The sequence below is a fragment of the Natrix helvetica genome (genome assembly GCF_964273705.1).
Source record: "Natrix helvetica genome assembly, chromosome: Z".
Taxonomy (NCBI): domain Eukaryota; kingdom Metazoa; phylum Chordata; class Lepidosauria; order Squamata; family Natricidae; genus Natrix; species Natrix helvetica.
The window spans coordinates 2,687,646-2,709,781 of NC_138554.1; the positions used below are offsets into that span (position 1 = coordinate 2,687,646).

The 22,136-nt window shown below is 47.9% G+C and overlaps 1 protein-coding gene across 4 annotated transcripts in view; it reads left to right on the top strand.

Annotated features, from left to right (window-relative positions):
- The first annotated feature begins 6,437 nt into the window (after positions 1 to 6,437).
- The window catches only part of LOC309381405 (period circadian protein homolog 1-like), a 34,686-nt gene continuing 18,987 nt past the window's right edge, over positions 6,438 to 22,136 (top strand). The window contains exons 1-9 of one of the 4 annotated variants that reach the window (XM_081932356.1): positions 6,438 to 6,773; positions 11,873 to 12,293; positions 13,126 to 13,224; positions 14,775 to 14,929; positions 17,069 to 17,190; positions 18,254 to 18,455; positions 19,604 to 19,649; positions 19,932 to 20,089; positions 20,787 to 20,865. In XM_081932356.1, coding sequence (XP_081788482.1) covers positions 12,061 to 12,293; positions 13,126 to 13,224; positions 14,775 to 14,929; positions 17,069 to 17,190; positions 18,254 to 18,455; positions 19,604 to 19,649; positions 19,932 to 20,089; positions 20,787 to 20,865 — 1,094 coding nt within the window. In that variant the 5' untranslated portion in view covers positions 6,438 to 6,773; positions 11,873 to 12,060. Of the gene's footprint in view, positions 6,774 to 7,994; positions 8,094 to 11,872; positions 12,294 to 13,125; positions 13,225 to 14,774; positions 14,930 to 17,068; positions 17,191 to 18,253; positions 18,456 to 19,603; positions 19,650 to 19,931; positions 20,090 to 20,786; positions 20,866 to 22,136 lie in introns of those variants that run through there. The other 3 variants (XM_081932359.1, XM_081932358.1, XM_081932357.1) reach the window with 3 other exon arrangements.

A 22,136-nucleotide genomic window follows, 5' to 3' on the forward strand; every position in this document is an offset into this window, starting at 1 on the left:
CATGCTTAAAACGGGGCTAGAACTCCCAGTTTTCTGATCGGCTTTCATGTCTAAAACAGGACTAGAACTCCCAGTTTTCTGATCGGTTTTCATGCCTAAAACGGGTTCTAGAACTCCCAGTTTTCTGATCTGCTTTCATGCCTAAAACGGGACTAGAACTCCCAGTTTTCTGATCGGCTTTCATGTCTAAAACGGGACTAGAACTCCCAGTTTTCTGATCGGCTTTCATGTCTAAAACGGGACTAGAACTCCCAGTTTTCTGATCGGTTTTCATGCCTAAAACGGGTTCTAGAACTCCCAGTTTTCTGATCTGCTTTCATGCCTAAAACGGGACTAGAACTCCCAGTTTTCTGATCGGCTTTCATGTCTAAAACGGGACTAGAACTCCCAGTTTTCTGATCGGTTTTCATGCCTAAAACGGGTTCTAGAACTCCCAGTTTTCTGTTCGGTTTTCATGCCTAAAACGGGACTAGAACTCCCAGTGTCCTCATTGGCTTTCATGCCTAAAACAGACTAGAACTCCCAGTGTCCTCATTGGCTCTCATGCTTAAAACGGGACTAGAACTCCCAGTGCCCTGATCAGCTTTCACGCTTAAAACGGGACTAGAAATCCCAGTGTCCTCATTGGCTTTCATGCCTAAAACAGGACTAGAACTCCCAGTTTTCTGATCGGCTTTCATGCTTAAAACGGGACTAGAAATCCCAGTGTCCTCATTGGCTTTCATGCCTAAAACAGACTAGAACTCCCAGTGTCCTCATTGGCTTTCATGCCTAAAACAGGACTAGAACTCCCAGTGCCCTGATCGGCTTTCATGCCTAAAACAGGACTAGAACTCCCAGTGTCCTCATTGGCTTTCATGCCTAAAACAGACTAGAACTCCCAGTGTCCTCATTGGCTCTCATGCTTAAAACGGGACTAGAACTCCCAGTGCCCTGATCAGCTTTCACGCTTAAAACGGGACTAGAAATCCCAGTGTCCTCATTGGCTTTCATGCCTAAAACAGGACTAGAACTCCCAGTTTTCTGATCGGCTTTCATGCTTAAAACGGGACTAGAAATCCCAGTGTCCTCATTGGCTTTCATGCCTAAAACAGACTAGAACTCCCAGTGTCCTCATTGGCTTTCATGCCTAAAACAGGACTAGAACTCCCAGTGCCCTGATCGGCTTTCATGCTTAAAACGGGACTAGAAATCCCAGTTTTCTCATCAGCTTTCATGCTTAAAACGGGACTAGAACTCCCAGTTTTCTCATCAGCTTTCATGCTTAAAACGGGACTAGAAATCCCAGTTTTCTCATCAGCTTTCATGCTTAAAACGGGACTAGAACTCCCAGTTTTCTGATCGGCTTGCCTAAAACGGGACTAGAATTCCCAGTGCCCTGATGTCCACTCACCCAGTTCTGGCTTTCATGCCTAAGGCGGGACTAGAACTCACCACCTCTTGGTTTCTAGGCCAGATCCACTACTGGACCAAATTGGCTCTCTCTAACTCTTAGAATTCTTGTGCCCTTCACTTTCCCATCCATCACCTTTCCTGGGGTTTTGAAAATCCTGCTCCGTTTCTAAAATTGGAAACCGTCGAAGGCAAAACGTTTCGAGTCCATCCCGTGGGGATTTTGCACAAGACACTTTATTTAGCCGTGTCTTTTCCATCTGCCGGTGACCAAGGTATCTAGATTTCTTCCCACCTGCGGATGGAAAACTCACATCTCTTATACACCAGCCGTCTACAAGCCTGTTGCGTTGCTCTCAATTTGCAAATATTCTCAAAATCCCTTGTCTGAGTAAATTGCCATTATGCAACCAAAGCACCGAGACATCGTCCATCATCAGCAAAACCTATTGTAAACCAAAGAGCACAATGTTTGAGGAGAAAAATCCGGAAAATCAGGGTGCGGTGCAGTAGAAGATGCTGTCCTATTTTTAAATTTTGAAGGTGGCTCGCCCACTTTTGGAAGAGTTGTTACGATTGCCTCTCATTTCTGTTTGGATGTCCCAATTTAAAAAAAAAAAAAAAAAAAAACCTGCCCGATTTGGGTCAGTTTTAGAGGGAGAAAAGCAAGCAGGTTTCAGGGATTTGCAACCAGCCTTCGTTCAGAGATGGGGGTCACAATTGCCGTTCCATTGGGATACGTGAGAAAAATTGCAAACCGGAGAAAAAAACATTGGGGGAAATGCCCACACGTGAAGTGTTCGTACCGCTTTTTAAGGCCTTGGTAAGGCCACACTTGGAATTTTGCATCCAGTTTTGGTCGTCACGATGTAAAAAAAAGAAAAAAAGAAATTGAGACTCTAGAAAGAGTTCAGAGAAAAGCATCAAAGATGATTAGGGGACAGGAGGATAAGACATAGGAAGAACGGTTGCAGGAACTGGGTATGTCTAGCTTAAGAGAAAGAAGGACTAGGGGAGACATGATAGCAGTCTTCCAATATCTCAGAGGTTGCCACAAAGAAGAGGGAGTCAAACTATTCTCCAAGGCACCTGAGGGCAGGACAAGAAGCAATGGGTGGAAACTAATCAAGGAGAGAAGCAACTTAGAACTGAGGAGAAATTTCCTGACAGTGAGAACAATTAATCAGTGGAACAGCTTGCCTCCAGAAGTTGTGAATGCCCCAACACTGGAAGTCTTTAACAAGATGTTGGATAGCCATTTGTCTGAAATGGTATAGGGTTTCCTGTCTAGGCAGAGGGTTGGACTAGAAGACAAATGGCTATCCAACATCTTCTTAAAGACTTCCAGTGTTGGGTCATTCACAACTTCTGGAGGAAACTTCTGTTCCACTGATTGATTGTTCTCACTGTCAGGAAGTTTCTCCTCAGTTCTAAGTTGCTTCTCTCCTTGATTAGTTTCCACCCATTGCTTCTTGTTCTACCCTCGGGTGCCTTGGAGAATAGTTTGACTCCCTCTTCTTTGTAGCAACCCCTGAGATCTTGGAAGACTGCTATCATGTCTCCCTTAGTCCTTCTTTTCATTAAAGTAGACATTCCCAGTTCCTGCAACCGTTCTTCCTATGTCTTATCCTCCTGTCCCCTAATCCTCTTTGTTGCTTTTCTCTGAACTCTTTCTAGAGTCTCCATGTCTTTTTTACATCGTGGCAACCAAAACTGGATGCAAAATTCCAAGTGTGGCCTTACCAAGGCCTTATAAAGTGGTATTAACACTTCACGTGATCTTGATTCCATCCCTCTGGTTTTTTTTTTGTAAATTATTTATTTATTTTTCTTTAAAAAAGACAAAACAACACATACAGAGCAAGAGCAAGGAAGAAAAAAGAAAAGAAAAACAATTTCATCAGGCATGTCGTTTGGTTACAGGTTTTTGTGCAGCGGTTTTTACAGTTAAAGAATAAAGTCACTGGTTATCCATTAAACATAACTAAATATTTCATTGAGCATTGTGTGTTCAGATTACCATTGGTATCCTTTCATTTGTGGCAGCCCTTATTTCCTTACATCCATAATTATCTATTAGATAACAGTAAGTCTTTATAGAATTATAATATCACCAATCTCTAAGAAATAAGAATAAGGATTAAATCAAAAAATTCCCATTAGTTCATATTACACATTTCTACTTTCAATTAACCATAAAATTTTCAATCATCCACTACTCCAAATATAATTTTCCATTGTTAATTATCAATCCATGTAGTCATTAAGTGTTTCAATTTATATATATATCCATTGTTCATTACATCATCATTAATCCATTTTATATTATAAAATAGTCACTACCTAAACATTAAATATAGCTTTCTATTCTTACATATAACATAAGATAGAAAAAAAAACAGTTTCATTTCCAGGTTTTTTTTATAACAGCCATTGGTAAAACAAATCCCATACTTTATAAAATTGCTCATCCCCTAGTTCTCTAATTTCAAATGTAAGTTTACTCATTTCAGCACAGTCCATTATTTTCCGAATAATTTCTTCCTCTGTTGGTAGTTTCTCATTTTTCCAGTTTTTGGCAAATACAATTCTAGCAGCTGTTAACACATTTATAATCAAATATTTCAAGTCCTTGTTGTACATTTCTGGTATTATTCCCAATAAAAAAAGTTCTGGTTTTAAGTCTATATGTTTATGTATCATTTTCTCCAACCACATGTGTATTTTAGTCCAGTATCTTTTAGCTTCAGAACAAGTCCACCACATGTGGTAGAATGTGCCCGGCGTATGTTGACATTTCCAGCATTTTTCGGATTTATTCTTAGACATTCTTGCTATTCTCGATGGGGATAAGTGCCACCTATAAAACATCTTATACAAATTCTCTTTATATGCAGTTGACATTGTCATTTTATAGTTTTGAGTCCACAGTTTTTGCCATTTTTCTAAATCAATCCCATGCCCAAAGTTTTTCCCCTCTGTTGATGCAGCCTAGAACTGTGTTGGCTTTTTTGGCAGCTGCTGCACACGGCTGGCTCATATTTAAATGGTTGTCCACTAGGACTCCAAGATCCCTTTCACAGTTACTACTACTGAGCAAGGTACCACCTATACTGTACCTGTGCATTCTGTTTTTGTTGCCTAAATGTAGAACCTGACTCTTTTCACCATTGAATTTCATTTTATTAGATAGTGCCCAATGTTCAAGTTTGTCAAGATCCTTCTGTATCTTAAGCCTATCTTCTGGAGTGTTGGCTATTCCTGCCAGCTTGGTGTCATCTGCAAATTTGATGAGTTCCCCATTTATTCCCTCATCCAAATCATGGATGAAGATGTTGAAGAGTACTGGGCCCAAAACAGAGCCTTGGGGTACTCCACTGCATACCTCCCTCCATGTAGATGCAGTTCCATTGAGGACTACCCGTTGAGTGCGGTTGGTCAGCCAGTTACGAATCCATCTGGTGGTGATGCTGTCCAACCCACATTCTTCTACTTTATCTAGTAGTAGGTTATGGTCTACCTTATCAAATGCCTTACTGAAGTCCAAGTAAACTATATTGACGGCATTCCTCTGGTCCACTAATTTTGTCACTTTGTCAAAGAATGCAATAAGATTAGTCTGGCATGATCTGTTTTTGACAAACCCATGTTGGCTTTTGGCTATTACTTTGTTTGCTTCTAGGTGTTCGCTAATTCATTGCTTGATTATCTTTTCCAGGATCTTCCCTGGTATTGAGGTCAGGCTGATAGGTCTGTAGTTTCCTGGATCAGTTTTTTCCCCTTTTTTGAAGATGGGAACCACATCAGCTCTTTTCCAATCCTCTGGTAGTTCCCCGGTGCTCCAGGATCTCTGAAAGATCTAGTTCAGTGATTCTGAGATCTCGCCTGCCAGTTCCTTCAGAACCCTGGGGTGTAATCCATCCGGTCCTGGTGATTTGAACTCGTCTAGGGTAGACACACACATATATATGTATTGTGTTACAACCCCTGGTATGCCTAAATATGGGAGGGAACTCGCTGCTTTCCCTTTCTGTGTTTCGGCTCACTGCGGGAGACCATCCAGGCAGAAAACCATATTTTTAATGTTGCCTTTGTTATATTTGTGTTGGGCATACCAGGGGTTGTAACACAATACATACCTATTTCCCTGGCTCAGCTGATAAGGAGGAGAGCCTGTGGCTTAATGGCTAATGAATCTGCCTAATATGTTATTACAGCCCAGGTTCAAATCCCAGTAAGGGTATGGCTAGCTGATGAGAGCCAAATAGCTTGAAATACATCTATACTAGTCTCCCTTTATGTATTTATCAGCACAAATACAACACAAATATGTGTGTGTGTGTGTGTGTATGTATGTATGTATTTGTGTTACAACCCCTGGTATGTCCAAATATGGGAGGAAATTCACTGCTCCCTCTTTGTCTTTCGGCTCACTGCAGGAGACCCTCCAGGCAGACAACCATATTTTTAATGTTGCCTTTTATATGTGTGTTGTATTTGTGCTGATAAATAAATGAAGGGAGACTAGTATAGATCTATTTCAAGCTATTTAGCTCTCATCAGCTAGCCATACCGAATCCCAGTGAGGGTATGGCTAGCTGATGAGAGCTAAATAGCTTGAAATAGATCTATACTAGTCTCCCTTTATTTATTTATCAGCACAAATACAACACACACACACACACACAGACACACAGAGACAGGTTTTAAAATGCAAGCAATTTTATCCCTTCAACCTACATCCTATCCCTTCCAAGCGCGGTTATTCCTTATTCTGGGACGGAGGGCGCCGGTTGACGTTCCCGCTTCCTTTCCCCTCCCTTTCGTCCGCGGGCTGCACTTGAGTCCGCCCCCGCTCCGCCCCCTTCTAATTATGCAGTCGGAACGTCGCCTTCCCATTGGCCGCGGCCTTCCAGCCAATCGGCGGCCCGAGCAGGCGTCCAGTGGCAGCACCACGGTCCACGTGCGGAGCGGGGCGTGTAAAGCCGGCTGACATCACCCGGGCCCGGGAGCCAAAGCGCTGCTTCTGCCTCCCCTCCCTCCGCCCGCTCCGCCTCGCTTTTGGTTTATACAACGCGCCGCCTCCTGCCGGAGCCAGAGGCAGTCGAGCCGGCCAAGCGAGAGAGAGAGAGCTCCTTCACCTGCTGCTGCTGCGGTTCTCCGCACCGATTTTCCGCGCCGCGTCGCTTCCGAGGGGAAAGAATGCCGGCAGACAGCGAGGGCACCACCGCCCATTGGTCCCGAGGAGCCGGGGAGCAGTTCGCTCCGGCTCAGGCTTGCGTCGGTTAAAGCCAGGGCTTCTCCTCCCCCGCACCCAGAGAAGCGAGCCAGGGAGGAACCCGAGCGTCTCCCCCGCCCTCCACCCTCCCGTCTGCAGCCCCGTGAGTAGTTTGATGAATTGATTTAACGAGTCGGAAGGGACCTTGGAGGTCATCTAGTCCAACCCCTCTCCCCTTGCTCCAGGAAGGAGACCCTTAAGAAAAAAATATATATATTAATCGTCTCCTTTCCCGACAAAAGGAAGATAGAAAAGTGCGCGTGCAAATGAAAAAAAAAGCGCGCGTGCAAGAGAAAAAAAAGCGCGCGTGCAAAAAGCGGGGTGGGCTCGCAAGCGGCCCCTAGGGGGTAAGGGGAGCGGGCTTGCGGATCTGGCTGGCCTGGGAGAAGTGGGACCCCGCCCCATCTCAACCCCACCTCCCCCCCCCGTGAGGAACGAATGAATTGATTGTAACAACGGCAAGGGACCTTGGAGGTCATCTAGCCCGACCCCCCTGCTCCAGGAAGGAGAGCCTTTAAAAAAAAACAACCACCACCCCAAACAATCCTGCTCCATTTCCACCCCCCCGACGGGCGTGCAAGGAAGGAAGAAAGAAAGAAAAGTGCGCGTGCAGAAAAGTGCGCGTGCAAAAAGCGGAGCGGGCGTGCAATGGCCCATTTTTTGGGGGGGGGAGGGCAGGGGACTGTCCGGATCTGGCTGGGACCCCACCCCATCTTAACCCCTAACCCCCCCCCCCAAAAAAAATCCCGGGAGCAGTTGAATGAATGAATTGAACAGAATGGCAAAGGGGTTGGGAGGGACCTTGGAGGTCATCTAGTCCAACCCCCTACTCCAGGAAGGAGACCCTAAAAAACAAAACCATCCTTTCCCGACGGGCCGTGCAAAAAAGAAAGAAAGAAAGAAAGTGCGCGTGCAAAAAGCGGAGGAGGGGCGTGCAATCGGCTCCTTTGGAGGGTCGGGGGGTGGGGGGCTTCGTGGATCTGGCTGGCTGGGAGAAGCGGGAGCCCCGCCTAGAGGCTGCATAGCGGCGGTGGTAATCGTGGCTGGCAAGCCCCCCTCGGGCATCACGTGGACCCCGGGCAGGGAACAGAATGTTCCCTCCGCCGAGCGCTTTCGTAATCCGGGCAGGGAAGGAGGGAGGCCGGCGCTGCGAAGCACCCGTCTCGGCCATGTGCTGCAGGCGGGGCGGCAGGAGAGGAGGAGGAGGGGGGAGTAGGCGGAGGGAAGGGGAGCGTCTGTTTGCCTTATTAATGCAAGGCGGAGAAAGGGGGGCTTGCGGGGGGGGCAGAGAGAGAGAGAGCCTGGCCTGGATCGGGAATATGGGGAGGGGGCTTCTCCTCTCTTGAGGAGGGTCTACTTGGCCTCGAGGAGACCCCGTCAAGGAAGAGAGGGGGGCGCAGCAGCAGAAGGAGGTGCCATCCATGTAAGCTGCTTTCTTAAAGTTGGAAAGAGAGGTGTTGGCTTCTTTGGGAGGGGGGCGAGGGGTGGACTAGAAGACCTCGAGGGGCCCTTCCTGCCTCTAGTCTTCTATAGACGGGCGAGTCTGGCCTGCCCGTGGGGGAGGGAAGAATCGGTGGGGTGTTTTCTGTGCCGCTTTTCCTTCTGCTATTTTTTTTTAGGGGGATGTTTGGTTTGGACCGGCTTCTTTCGGGGGGGGGGGGGATGGGACGATGGGGGGTGGGCTAGAAGACCTCAAAAGGGCCCTAGGATTCTGGTGTGTGTGTGTGTGGGGGGGGAAATTGGAGGAGTTTTTTGGAGTGTCTTGAGTTTCCCTCCCTATCTGTTGAAGCCCACCTCTTAAGCAGGGTTTCCCCCCCCCCAAAATCTGGGTCACTTTGAAGGGGACTTCAACTCCCAGGATCCCCCAGGAGCTCTGTTTCCACCCCCCCCTTTCTCCCAAATGAGGATTCTGGGAGTTGAAGTCCACCCTTCTGAAAAGTTTGCTTAGAAAGGGAGTCTCGATAGAGGAGTAGGATTTGCAGATAGCCACTCCCCCCCCCTCTCTTATGGTGGGACTCGGGGGGGGGGGGCGGAAGAGGGCTGGCAAGCTGAACCCCCAAACCCAACTTCCGGCCCCTCCCGCTGGCCATGATTTTATTGATTTTTTAATTATACTTGTAATGGCGATCGGGATTTGGGGATCAAAGGAAAATAAAATCAAAACGTTTTGGTTCTTGGATCCCCCCACTTTTGGGGATGTGTGTGTGTGTGTGTGTGTGTGTGCAAACAGAAACTTGGCGAGTTTTGTTTGCCCAGCCAACGCAACTCTTTGTCGTCGGTTGTGAAACAAAATGGTTTCTCTTTGAAACCCAGCTGCCGCAGCTTTAAAAGTTATTTAAAACAAAAACAACAACCCAACAACAGCCCCAAAATTCCCCCTGGCTTGCCTTTTATAGAATTTCCTGTTGCGAAAAGAACACCCTGTGCTTAAGACGTTGTGACATTTTTTGCAGCTTTGCTGGTGAGTTGAGAACTGCACCGCCTACACGTATTCGCTAGGCAGGGTGTTCTATTTCCCCCCCCCCCCAAAGGAAGGCTGGTACAACAGGGCCCATGCTCCCCAGCCGCAGGGCACCGTGGGGGCGCGTGCCAGGGAGAAGGATGGCTTTAAGTGCCTCTTTTAAGCCGGCTGATTGGGACTTTCGGGCGGCTTTGTAAAAGTTTGCTAGTGTTTTGATAGCTGTCGTTGGCTTCAAGAGGCGGGAGTGAAGTTGTGAGTTGGCAGTGTGGTTGTGTTTTTGGCTGGAGAGGAGCAAAGGGAAGAGGGCCGGGCTTGTTTGCACTGCTAATGACTAGGCTGGATGGGAGTCGGCCTTCGGAAACAGGCTTTTTGTTCATAGAAATATTCCCAGCGTTTCCAAATGATGCAATGGAAGTTTGATTCAACGTTTGCAATTTGAAGATAGGTGGACTTCAACTCCCAGAATTCCCCAGCCAGCTTCAGCTGGCTGGGGAATTCTGGGAGTTGAAGTCCACATGATCCTTGTTGACAAACATTGCTTAAGTCCCAAAGAAGGAATGTAGCTTTAACAATGCTTCAAAGTTATGACAGACTCGGAAAAAGTGACTTAGGACCTGTCCTCGGAGTTATGACCATCACAGACACCACCAATCCCCCGACTGCAAATTTGTGTACTGGCTTCCATTTTTTGGTGGTTGCAAAAATCACTCCCCGGCCAGCTTCCAACAAGCAGAATCAATTGTGTGTGTGTGTGTGTGTGCCGTATTCGCTTAATGACCACACAATTCGCTTAATGACCACACCGTTTGCTTAACGGCCGGCAGAAACATGGTCGTAAAATGGGGTTGTAAGTCGAGGACCACCTAGCAAAATCAACTGGGGTGGCCAGATTTGCTTAGTGGCGGCCATGCAATTCACTTAACTATGTGATTCACTTAATGACCATGCTGTTTGCTTAATGACTGCTGTAAAAATGGTAATTAAATGGTGTTTTAAGTTGAGGGCCACCTAGCAAAATCAACCGGGAAGCCGGATCTGCTTAGCATCCATGTGATTCACTTAATGGACACATGTCTCCCTTAACAACCACCATGATTTGCCTAATGGGGAGAGGAAAAGTGGTTGTAAAATGGAGTCCAATCACATGATGGCTCAGTTAGTGACCGAAAGTCCAGTCCCAATCGTGGTTGTAAGTCAAGGAAGCCAGATTCCCTTAACGACCGCATGATTCCCTTAATGACCGCACACCTTGCTTAATGAGCGCGATAAAAACAGTCATAAAATTGAGTCCAGTCGCCTGATTGGTCACTTAGTGGCTAAAATGATCCAACGACGGTCATAAATTGGATCTTAAATAAATCTTTGCAATCCTTGTATCGGGCAAAGGCAGAAAACGGTGTTAGATCAAAACCTGAGATAAACGGGGAAAAATTTGGGGGAATGAGCTTAAAAATGACACTATCAGTTGCGTACAAGGAAAATCAGTGCAAAATATTTTACAGATGGCACCAACAAGGTGAGCTCAAATCTCAACAAATACCCCCCCCCCCCCCAAAAAAAAATGCTGGAAATGTGAATCAATGCATGGAACAGACTTGGGAGGAGGCTAAGAAATTTTGGGAAAGGATCAAAAAGTGGCTAGAGGTAATAACAGGTGTTAAAATAGAATGGAAACCTGAAGTTTTTTTTTATTAGGAATAAAGACTGTGAAATATAAAAAAGAAATTCAGTATTTAATATTACATATAATTACGGCAGCCAGGATTTCCTTTGCCCAGAAATGGAAAAAAACAAATTAATTCCAAGCGAAGATGAAAGAATAAGAAAGGTGATGGACTGTGCTGAAATGGATAAATTAAGAAAAGAAATTCAGGGAAAACAAGAAACAGAATACTACCAGATATGGGATAAATGGTAGAGGTGGATGGAGGAAAAAAAACAAGGATCAATGAAGGAAGACAACCAAAGCCCCCAAATAGTAGTTAAGGAGAATTAACACATATATATGTATCCAAGGGGTTTAAATTTACTAGAGGTAATCAGCCAATATAGCAGAGAGAGTAAGAGGGTTAAGAATGGTGAAATGCAAATGAAATCTAATAGAAGGGGAAACAATATAAGGTGGCAATTGCTATTCGAAAGAACAGGAAGCTCCCGTTCGTATTGTATTGTGTAAATGCGGTGTACGTCTTTGAGTTTTGTGTGCGCGTGTATTTTACATGCTTGTAAATAAATTTTAAGTAAATAAATAAAAAAGGAAACCTGACATCAGCCTGTAAAAATATAAACTCGGGGGTGGGACGGGACGGGGGGATTACAGGATGAGATCCTGGAGGTGGGATCCATTCACAGCCGGCTCCCGAATCCATCACTGGAGTTTCTAATCAAACTCAGGAACGAGTTTTTATTTTGCTTCGTAAGAATTGAGGAATCATGCCAAGTTTTCAGCCCCAGCAAGTGGGACAGTGCTGGCAGAGGGGAATGCTGGGAGTTGAAGTCCGGCCCTCTCCAAAGTTTCCCCCAATGGTGGTGCGGATAGCAGATTTTAAGCAGCCTTGCCAATGGAAAAGGGTCTTTGAAGGGCTCACCTTTGACCTCAGCAACAGAAGGGACACCATTGGTCGGGGATTCGGGGAAGGGGGAAAGGGCACCAAGCGGCGATTTTTCTGCCCAAGTTCTATTTTATGTTATTTATTCTAACTTGGTGGGATTTTTTTTAAAAAAATGTCTTTCCCTTGTAGGCCTTTGCTACGAAATGATTCCCCTTGAGTGAGGCCCCTTGGTGCCCCCCCCCCACGAAGAAGGAAGTTCCGTTTTCGCCGGCGAGGCCCGCCCGCTACGCACTCCCCCCCCCCCGGGGCCTGGGATTTATAGCATTTAGCGCCCTGTTACTTCTTCCAAAGCCAAGGCCCATCTTCCGCAAGCAGGCATGAGCGCTGGGTGCGACTCCAGCCAGAACAGCAGCAGCGGCAGCTCCGGCGCCCCCCGCAGGACGCGGGCTCCTCGTGGGAGCGATGCCCAGGGCCAAGCCACCGACGACATGGACGTCAACAGCAACGGCTCCAGCGGCAACGAGTCTCCCAGAGAGTCGCACAGTAGTTCGAACAGCAGTGGCAACGGGAAGGACTCGGCTCTCCTGGAGACCACGGAGAGCAACAAGAGGTAGGAAGAAGACTCCGTCCTCGTCTTACGACCAGAATGAATTTATGTCGCTAAGCAAGACAGTTCTGAGCTGAATCCCATCTGATTTTACGGCCTTGGTTGGTTTTGGGGTGGTTTTATTTTTTTTGCCACGGGTGAAGCGAATCCCAGAGGTCGTTAAGCGAAGCATGTGGTCGCTAAGTGAATCCAGCTTCCTTCCTTGATGGAAGGCTGGCTGGGAATGTCACCAATTGGGGGGCTGTCATGTGACCACAACGAATTTTACTGTGCCCGCATTTTAGTCATGCGACTCATGCCGCAACGGCCATAAGTGCGAGGAGCGGTCGTTAAAGTCAAATTTTTCCCCAGTGCTGTTGTAAGCTTGAATAGTCACTCAACAAGGGCGGGTAAGTTTGAGGACTACCTGTAAAGCCTTGGTCATTAGCAGGTCACCGGGGTCATCCCAGAATCGGATGGGACAGGTAGTCCTCAACTTAATGACCGTTTGGCTAGCTACCGTTTTCAAGTTACGACGGCACCGGGGGAAAAAAAAGTGTCTTAACAACTGGTCCTCGCACGTGATGATCGCGACTTTCCCAGCCTGCGTCCGACCAGCATTGTCCGTGGATTCATTTAACGACCCGGTGACTCGCTTAACAACCAGGGCAGACAAAGTAGCTGTCGCGTGGGATGACTCATTTGACAACTGCCCGGCTTAGCAATGAAAAGTTCTGCTTCTAATTGTCGTAAGCCGAGGACTTAACCTGCAGTTTTGGGGTGGGGGGATTGATATCCATAAACAGAATTGGGTGTTTTTCCAAGATCTAACTCCCCCACCCCCATCTCTCCCCAGCTCCAATTCGCAGAGCCCGTCCCCTCCCAGCAGCTCCATCGCCTACAGTCTTTTGAGTGGCAGCTCGGAGCAGGACAATCCCTCCACCAGCGGCTGCAGGTAAGCTGGGATGGGCCAGGTGTGCCTGCAACACTGTTCTAACCTAGGCTTCCGGAGAAAGCATAAACCACCATCTTAGTCCCCCAAATCCTCTTTTTATTTCAACGGCTGTGCCGTTTTATGTTCATTCACAGCCCACGAGGCTCCCCAAACCGCCTGCGAAGATCCTGACAGACGTCTGCTCGAGTTGCTATGGCCTTTCAGGGGAATGTTGAGAAACAGCCACCTTTTATCTCCCTGGGAATGCTGCCGGAGACCTAACTGCCAAAAGCAGAGCAAGGCCAAACGTAGCACAGAGTCCAACAGAACAACTCAAAGCTAGAACCGACCAAAACGAACAAATTGCTTCCTGCAAAAGCTCACGTCCCGTTCGCTCCTCTTTTATGTCTTACGGGAGGAGGCAATCCTCTCCGAGCCTTCCTCCCGAGTCGACCCTGTTTTCTTAATTGTTCTTGCCTTCTGGCAGCTCTGCGCATGCGCACACCGGGAGCAGGCTCCCGCTGTTCTTCTGCCTCTCTAATATCTGACTCCACAGGCGCTGAAAACAGCAAATAACTACCAAATGAAGAGAGAGAGGGGGGGGAATATCTCAATTCCCCCCCCCCCCCTTCTCTGGGTGCTCTTTACTTCCTCTCCAAGAATATTTACAATTGTGCCACTTTTTTTTTTTTACGACTTGTGGATTTCCGCTCCGAGAATTCCTGAGCCGGCGTGGCTCAGCATGGCTGACTCAGGAATTCTGGCAGTCGGAGTCCAGAGATCATACAAAGAGGCCATAGCTACTTATCCCTCTTCTAGAAGAATGTAAAGAGAACAGAAAATTGGGGAAAGGATGGGAAATGACATGACAACCGTTTGACCAGGCTGATATAAGGCTGTCTTTTGTCTTGAAGCGGGGGATGGACTAGAAGACCTCTAGGGTCCCATTCCAACCCTATGATTCCATGTTAAATGATGAGATGATATCACAGCAGCATGAAAGAAAAAAAAATGCAATAAAGCAGGATACTTATTGCAAGCTGCTGGGTCGAGATTATTATTATTATTATTATTATTATTGCAAGCTGCTGGGTCGAGATTATTATTATTATTATTATTATTATTATTATTATTATTTAGTTTATTTAGTTTATTTAATGTGGATTTGCCACCCATCAAAGTATCAAGCAACTTTGGGTGCCTCATTCTCAATAATAGTATATAGGCAATTAAAATAGAAATATTGAAACCGAGAGCATTAACGTTAAAAAAATTAACAACAAACGACAGCTAATCCTTGGCTTAGCCGTGGTGGCCTAGAAGTGGAGTTCAATCAGGAGGCTGTGAGTTCGATCCTAGGTAGAGGCAGATAGTTCTCTCTCTCGGCACAATGAAGAATATATCTGCCGAACAAAACTCCACACTGGCGACAGGGACGGCATCTGGCCAGTCAACATTCTGCTAGCTCCAATCAGTTGCCCAGACTCTACCCCGCAAGGGATTATGGGGTCGTTAAATGAAGAGGATGATATAGTAGATAATCGACCGGCCTCTCCTTTGAACCCCTGCAGCAGTGAGCAGTCGGCCCGCGTGAAGACGCAGAAGGAGCTAATGAAAGCGCTCAAGGAGATGAAAATCTGTCTGCCTTCCGAGAAACGCAGCAAGGGGAAGTCGGGCACGCTGGCTACCCTCCAGTACGCCCTCTCCTGCGTGAAGCAGGTCCAAGGTGGGTCCTTTGCCGTTTGGGGTGGTGTGGGGGGGCATTGCCAGTGGGCAGAGACGGCTTAACAGCTTTAGAAAGAATTGGGCTGAATGGCCTTATATATTTTTTTCTGCTTGCTTGGAGCGAAATGTTTCTAATTCTGAAGTGGTTTTTCAACTTGGGCTGCTTTTAAGACGTGGGGACTACATTTACCAGAATTCCCCAGCCACAATTTTCTGGGAGTTGAAGCCCACACTGCTTTAAAGTCACACTGGCCGGGGAATTCTGGGAGTTGAAGTCCAACCCATCTTAATGCCGGCTAGGGAATTTGGGCAGTTGAAGTGCATGTGAAAATTGGCTGGCTGGAAAATTATAGGAATTGAAGGCCATCCATCTCAAAGCAGCCTGGCTGAGGAATTCTGGGAATTGAAGGCCACCCAACTTAAAGCAGGCTGGCTGAGGAATTCTGGGAGTTGAAGTTCATACTTAAACATGAAAGCTGAGGAATTCTGGGAGTTGAAGTTTATACTTCCTAAAACATGAAGGCTGAGGAATTATGGGAGTTGAAGTTCATATTTCCTAAAACGTGAAGGCTGAGGAATTCTGGGAGTTGAAGTTTATACTTCCTAAAACATGAAGGCTGAGGAATTCTGGGAGTTGAACACACTTAACAAGAAGGCTGAGGAATTCTGGGAATTGAAGTTTATACTTCCTAAACCATGAAGGCTGAGGAATTGTGGGAGTTGAAGTTCATATTTCCTAAAACGTGAAGGCTGAGGAATTCTGGGAGTTGAAGTTTATACTTCCTAAAACATGAAGGCTGAGGAATTCTGGGAGTTGAACACACTTAACAAGAAGGCTGAGGAATTCTGGGAATTGAAGTTTATACTTCCTAAACCATGAAGGCTGAGGAATTGTGGGAGTTGAAGTTCATATTTCCTAAAACGTGAAGGCTGAGGAATTCTGGGAGTTGAAGTTTATACTTCCTAAAACATGAAGGCTGAGGAATTCTGGGAGTTGAACACACTTAACAAGAAGGCTGAGGAATTTTGGGAATTGAAGTTTATACTTCCTAAACCATGAAGGCTGAGGAATTGTGGGAGTTGAAGTTCATATTTCCTAAAACGTGAAGGCTGAGGAATTCTGGGAGTTGAAGTCCACCCCTCTTAAACTGACTAGAGAATTCTCGAATTTGAAGGCCATCCATTTTAAAGCAGGCTGGCTGGGGAATTCTGGGAGTTGAAGTCCACAATTCCTAAATCGGGGGTCTCCAACCTGGGCCACTTTAAGATAAGTGGACTTCCCCTCAGAATTCCCCAGCCAGCCATGTAGGGTTACTTTCATAGTAGATGGTAGGTATGCAGTCAAGATAATATACCTTGACTTCAGCAACCCTGTCTGTTGGGAGTCCACCCGTCTCCAAAGGGCCTAGTTGAGAAACACTACTCAACCAAGGAGCGGCCTAGTGACTTGCAAGGGGAACCGCCAGCCTTTTCCCAGTGAGCCAAAAAAGCCAACACAGTTCTAGGCTGCATCAACAGAGGGAGAGAATCAAGATCATGTGAAGGGTTAATGCCACTTTATAATGCCACACTTGGAATACGGCATTCAGTTCTGGTCGCCACGATGTAAAAAAGATGCGGAGACTCTGGAAAGAGTGCAGAGAAGAGCAACAAAGAGGATTAGGGGACTGGAGGCTAAAACATATGAGGAACGGTTGCAGGAACTGGGTATGTTTAGCTTAAGAGAAAGAAGGACTAGGGGAGACATGATAGCAGTCTTCCAATATCTCAAGGGTTGCCCCAAAGAAGAGGGAGTCAAACTATTCTCCAAGGCACCTGAGGGTAGAACAAGAAGCAATGGGTGGAAACTAATCAAGGAGAGAAGCAACTTAGAACTGAGGAGAAACTTCCTGACAGTTAGAACAATGAATCAGTGGAACAGAAGTTGCCTCCAGAAGTTGTGAATTCCCCAACACTGGAAGTCTTTAAGAAGATGTTGGATAGCCATTTGTCTGGAACGGCATAGGGTTTCCTGCCTAGGCAGGGGGTTGGACTAGAAGACCTCCAAGGTCCCTTCCAACTCTGCCATTGTATTTGTCTTGTATGCATTTAATAAATCCATATGCTCATTCTGATCTACTCTTCCTTCCCCGTCGTTTAGCGAGCCAGGATTACTATCAGCAATGGAGCATGGAGGACAGCCAGGCCTGCAGCCTCGATATCTCTACCTACACCATCGAGGAGCTGGAGAACATCACGTCGGAATACACCCTCAAAAACCCCGTAAGTCAGGCTGCCGGGAGCTTTCTTCCCCACGGATGGGTCTTAGTCCTCGCTTAGTGACTGTTCAAAGTTTGCAACGGCGCCGGAAAAAGGCGACCCTGGGACCCTTTTCCCGCCAGCAGGGTTGCACGATCAGAATTCGGACTCTGGGCAAACTGACTCATATTTATGACGGACGCAGAGTGAAACACGAGGCTGTTTAAACAGCCGTACTCATTTCGGACATATTCTGTCTGTGCCATCCTCTTTAATGAGAGTTGGTGTTGGTGTCACTGCAAAATTGTGGGTCCAGAACTGAGGGATGTCCTTCTCCTCACACCAGGATGCTGGTGGGTCAGTCTAGATATCTCCCCAAGCTTGTTGCAGGCACAACATGAAGGATTTGTTCTCTTCTTGACAGTTTGCCATTGCTAGCTACCTCCTCGGATGAGGATCAAGGCATTGGGTTTGAGGCTGATGGGTCGTCTCCCCTCCCATCTTGAACGGATTTCGTGGCCTCTAAATACGTTGGACTCCAGTCCCATCCTCCCCAACCAGACTCTGTTCAGCCTGACTCCCCGCTCCCATGTTTCTGGGCCCAGAAGATCTTCTACGGCAGGGGTCTCCAGCTTGATGACTTGTGGACTTCAACTCCCAGAATTCCCCAGCCAGCTCTCTTTTTTTTCCCTCACTTTGCTGAAGTCAAGATATATTACGTTTACTGCATACCCACCGTCTATTAAGAAAGTTACCCTATGTGGCTGGCTGGGGAATTCTGGGAGTTGGAGTCCACAGTCTTAAAGTGGCCAAGGTTGGAGACCCCTGATTTAAGACTTGTGGACTTCAACTTCCAGAATTCCTCAGCCGGCTCTTTTTCCCCCCTTCACTTTGCTGAAGTCAAGATATATTACGTTTACTGCATACCCACCGTCATATTAAGAAAGTTACTCTACATGGCTGGCTGGGGAATTCTGGGAGTTGAAGTCCACCAGTCTTAAAGTACCCAAGGTTGGAGGCCCCTGTTTCAGGGAGCATCTTCCATAGCTTAACCCTTCCTGTTTTCTTCTGCTTTGCCAAAACAAAGGACACTTTCACGGTGGCTGTATCCTTCACCACGGGGAAAATCCTCTACATTTCCGACCAGGCGGCCTTCATTCTGCGTTGCAAGAGAGAAGTCTTCAAGGGGGCGAAGTTTGCCGAGTTTTTGGCCCCCCAAGACGTCAGCATCTTCTACGGATCCACAGCGCCCTACCACCTGCCCTCCTGGGGCACCTGCCCCTCAGCCAGTAAGTGGGCGATCGCTGGCGAGCTTGCCGGGGGTGGGGGGTGGGGGGGTTGAAGTCCACCCATCTTTGAAGCATTGCTATCGAGTCAGGCCTAGTAGCCGGAGGGACAATAGAGCTGATGGACTCCTCCTTTGATGGTATCCAAGATTTCTAGGAGAGTTGGACTACTGGTTAAGGCACCAGGTTAGGAAGGAAGAAACTGGGAGTTCTAGTTCCATTATAGCCGTGAAAGCAGCCTTTGGTTGACTTGGGCCAATCACCAGGAGACGGTGAGTTCTAGTCCCGCCTTAGGCATGAAAGCCAGCTAGGTGACTTTGGGCCAATCACCAGGAGACGGTGAGTTCTAGTCCCGCCTTAGGCATGAAAGCCAGCTAGGTGACTTTAGGCCAATCACCAGGAGACGGTGAGTTCTAGTCCCACCTTAGGTATGAAAGCCAGCTAGGTGACTTTAGGCCAATCACCAGGAGACGGTGAGTTCTAGTCCCGCCTTAGGCATGAAAGCCAGCTAGGTGACTTTGGGCCAATCACCAGGAGACGGTGAGTTCTAGTCCCGCCTTAGGCATGAAAGCCAGCTAGGTGACTTTGGGCCAATCACCAGGAGACGGTGAGTTCTAGTCCCACCTTAGGTATGAAAGCCAGCTAGGTGACTTTAGGCCAATCACCAGGAGACGGTGAGTTCTAGTCCCGCCTTAGGCATGAAAGCCAGCTAGGTGACTTTGGGCCAATTACCAGGAGACGGTGAGTTCTAGTCCCGCCTTAGGTATGAAAGCTAGCTAGGTGACTTTGGGCCAATCACCAGGAGACTGAGAGTTCTAGTCCCGCCTTAGACATGAAAGCCAGCTGGGTGACTTTGGGCCAGAATGGTACTCTTCATAAATGACTAGTTTTTTTTTATTGAAAATTGGCTCGAGACTCATGAATCAATTAGGGCATTTTTAGGAAACCTGACAGTTTTTTAAAAAAAAGAAGGTTTAAAATCTCCAGTTGCTTTGGATTTGGAGCTCTTTGCCTTTAAAGCTGCCGGTCGGACGAGAGGCGAGGCCCGAGCGAGGAATTCAGAAAAAAAAGCACATTTTTTTCCCAATTTCTCAGGCCAAAGGCCGTTGACCGCCCGCCTCAATAATCTTTCTCCCTTTCACAAACTGCAGCCGCCATGGACTACACCCAAGAGAAATCCGTCTTCTGCCGCATCAGGTGAGTTGCGTCCCTCTCCGGTGGGACAGGGATTAGAACTCGGCTCTTGGGGCGCGTTCCGGCCTTCAAAAGAGCCTCCTTAGACGATGTCCGGCTCACTGGACGAAGGAGGAGGGGGGAAAAAACAGACTTAGAATGAGGAATCCCCCTTGGGGAGGGGGAGAAGGTGTGGATCCCTCCCCTACTCTCCGGGGGACACCTGGCTGGACATCCGCCACATACCGTCCCCTGTTCTGCTCTGCCGCTCGCCCTGGTCTCCTTTGGCCTCTGGTCTTATTGCAGGCGTTTGTTTCTCAGCGGAGCTCACGCGGGAGGACGGGAGCTGCGCTACTACCCCTTCCGGCTGACCCCTTACCTGACCAAGGTGCGGGATTCGGACAGCGCCGAAGGGCAGCCCTGCTGCCTGCTCATTGCCGAGCGCATCCATTCAGGCTACGAAGGTAAAGATCCGTTGTGTGTCTCTGTGTGTGTGCGTCTCCCTTGGGCAGTCCAGAGGGGGTAACGGAGGAGAAGTTGCCCACCGCTCGGGCTTCCTCACAGGAGTGGCGTGGGATTATCTCCGCTTTTCCTGGGAGATTCCCATTTTACTAGTTGGGAGCAACGCCTTCCGGATCTTAAGAGAGCAAGTGGGGTATCGGATCTTGGTGGAATCTTTAAGAGGCTTTAAGAAGGAAAGAAAGGGAGGGAGGAAAAGAGGAAGGAAGGAAAAGAGGGAAGGAGTGAAGAAAGGAGAAGGAAGGAAGGAGAAGGGGTGAAGGGGAGGGAGGAAAAGAGAGGGAGTGAGCGAAGGAAGGAAGGCTGTACCCCCTGGTGCCTTGATGCAGGCAAAGCATATGAGAATGCAAAGAATGAAAGGCTCCTGATTTTCAAGGAGAGGACACATATTATTCATCTCTCCCCGCATGCAGAAAACCAGCAGGAGGAGGTTTAAAAACCCTGACATACTGTCTTTTTAACATGCAGGGAAGCTTTTTTTTTTTAGGCCATTTTTAAAAAAAGCGATTTCCAAGTGGCTTAGGAGAGACAAAGGCGTAGCTTTTTTTTTTCCCAAAAGAAAAATGGGAAAATTGGCACCTTTTGTAAACCTGGAGGAGCGAACTTGTCTTCATCTGCGGCTTCCATTTTTTCCCCTCCCAGCTCCCAGGATCCCTCCCGATAAACGCATCTTCACCACCAGGCACACGCCCAGTTGCTTGTTTCAGGACGTGGATGAGCGGTAAGGAGCCGGGCCGGGCCGGGGGGTTGTCCCCAGTTAATGGTGCTTGGGGGGGTCCTTGGGGGGCAGACAGGGGTCTCGGGGGGTCCCTTCTCCAAACTATATTTAGGATATAAATAGTCCTCAAATTATGAATGGTTGCTTATTAGTTTGGCCTAGCGGTTTAAGACACCAGGCAGAAAACCAGGAGACTGGGAGTTCTAGTCCCACCTGGGGCAGGAAAGCCAGCTGGGTGACTTTGGGCCAGTCACCAGGAGACGGGGAGTTGTAGTCCTGCTTTCGGCGTGAAAGCCATCTTGGGTGACTTCGAGCCAATCACCAGGCGACAGGGAGTTCTAGTCCCACCTTAGGCACGAAAACCAGATGGGTGACTTCGAACCAATCTCCAGGAGACGGGGAGTTCTAGTCCCACCTTAGGCACGAAAGCCAGGTGGGTGACTTCGAACCAATCATCAGGAGACGGGGAGTTCTAGTCCTGCCTTAGGCACAAAAGCCAGATGGGTGACTTCGAACCAATCTCCGGGCAACTGGGAGTTCTAGTCCCTTCTTAGGCATGAAAGCCAGATGGGTGACTTCGAGCCAATCAGCAGGCAACAGGGAGTTCTAGTCCCGCCTTAGGCACGAAAGCCATCTGGGTGACTTTGAGCCAATCACCAGGCGACAGGGAGTTCTAGTCCCGCCTTAGGCACGAAAGCCATCTGGGTGACTTCGAGCCAATCACCAGGCGACAGGGAGTTCTAGTCCCACCTTAGGCGTGAAAGACAGATGGGTGACTTCGAGCCAATCACCGGGCGACAGGGAGTTCTAGTCCCGCCTTAGGCATGAAAGACAGATGGGTGACTTCGAGCCAATCACCAGGCGACAGGGAGTTCTAGTCCCGCCTTAGGCACGAAAGCCATCTGGGTGACTTCGAGCCAATCAGCAGGCGACAGGGAGTTCTAGTCCCGCCTTAGGCACGAAAGCCATCTGGGTGACTTCGAGCCAATCACCAGGTGACAGGGAGTTCTATTCCCACCTTAGGCATGAAAGCCAGATGGGTGACTTCGAGCCAATCACCGGGCGACAGGGAGTTCTAGTCCCTTCTTAGGCATGAAAGACAGATGGGTGACTTCGAGCCAATCACCGGGCGACAGGGAGTTCTAGTCCCACCTTAGGCACGAAAGCCATCTGGGTGACTTCGAGCCAATCACCAGGCGACAGGGAGTTCTAGTCCCGCCTTAGGCATGAAAGCCATCTGGGTGACTTCGAGCCAATCACCAGGCGACAGGGAG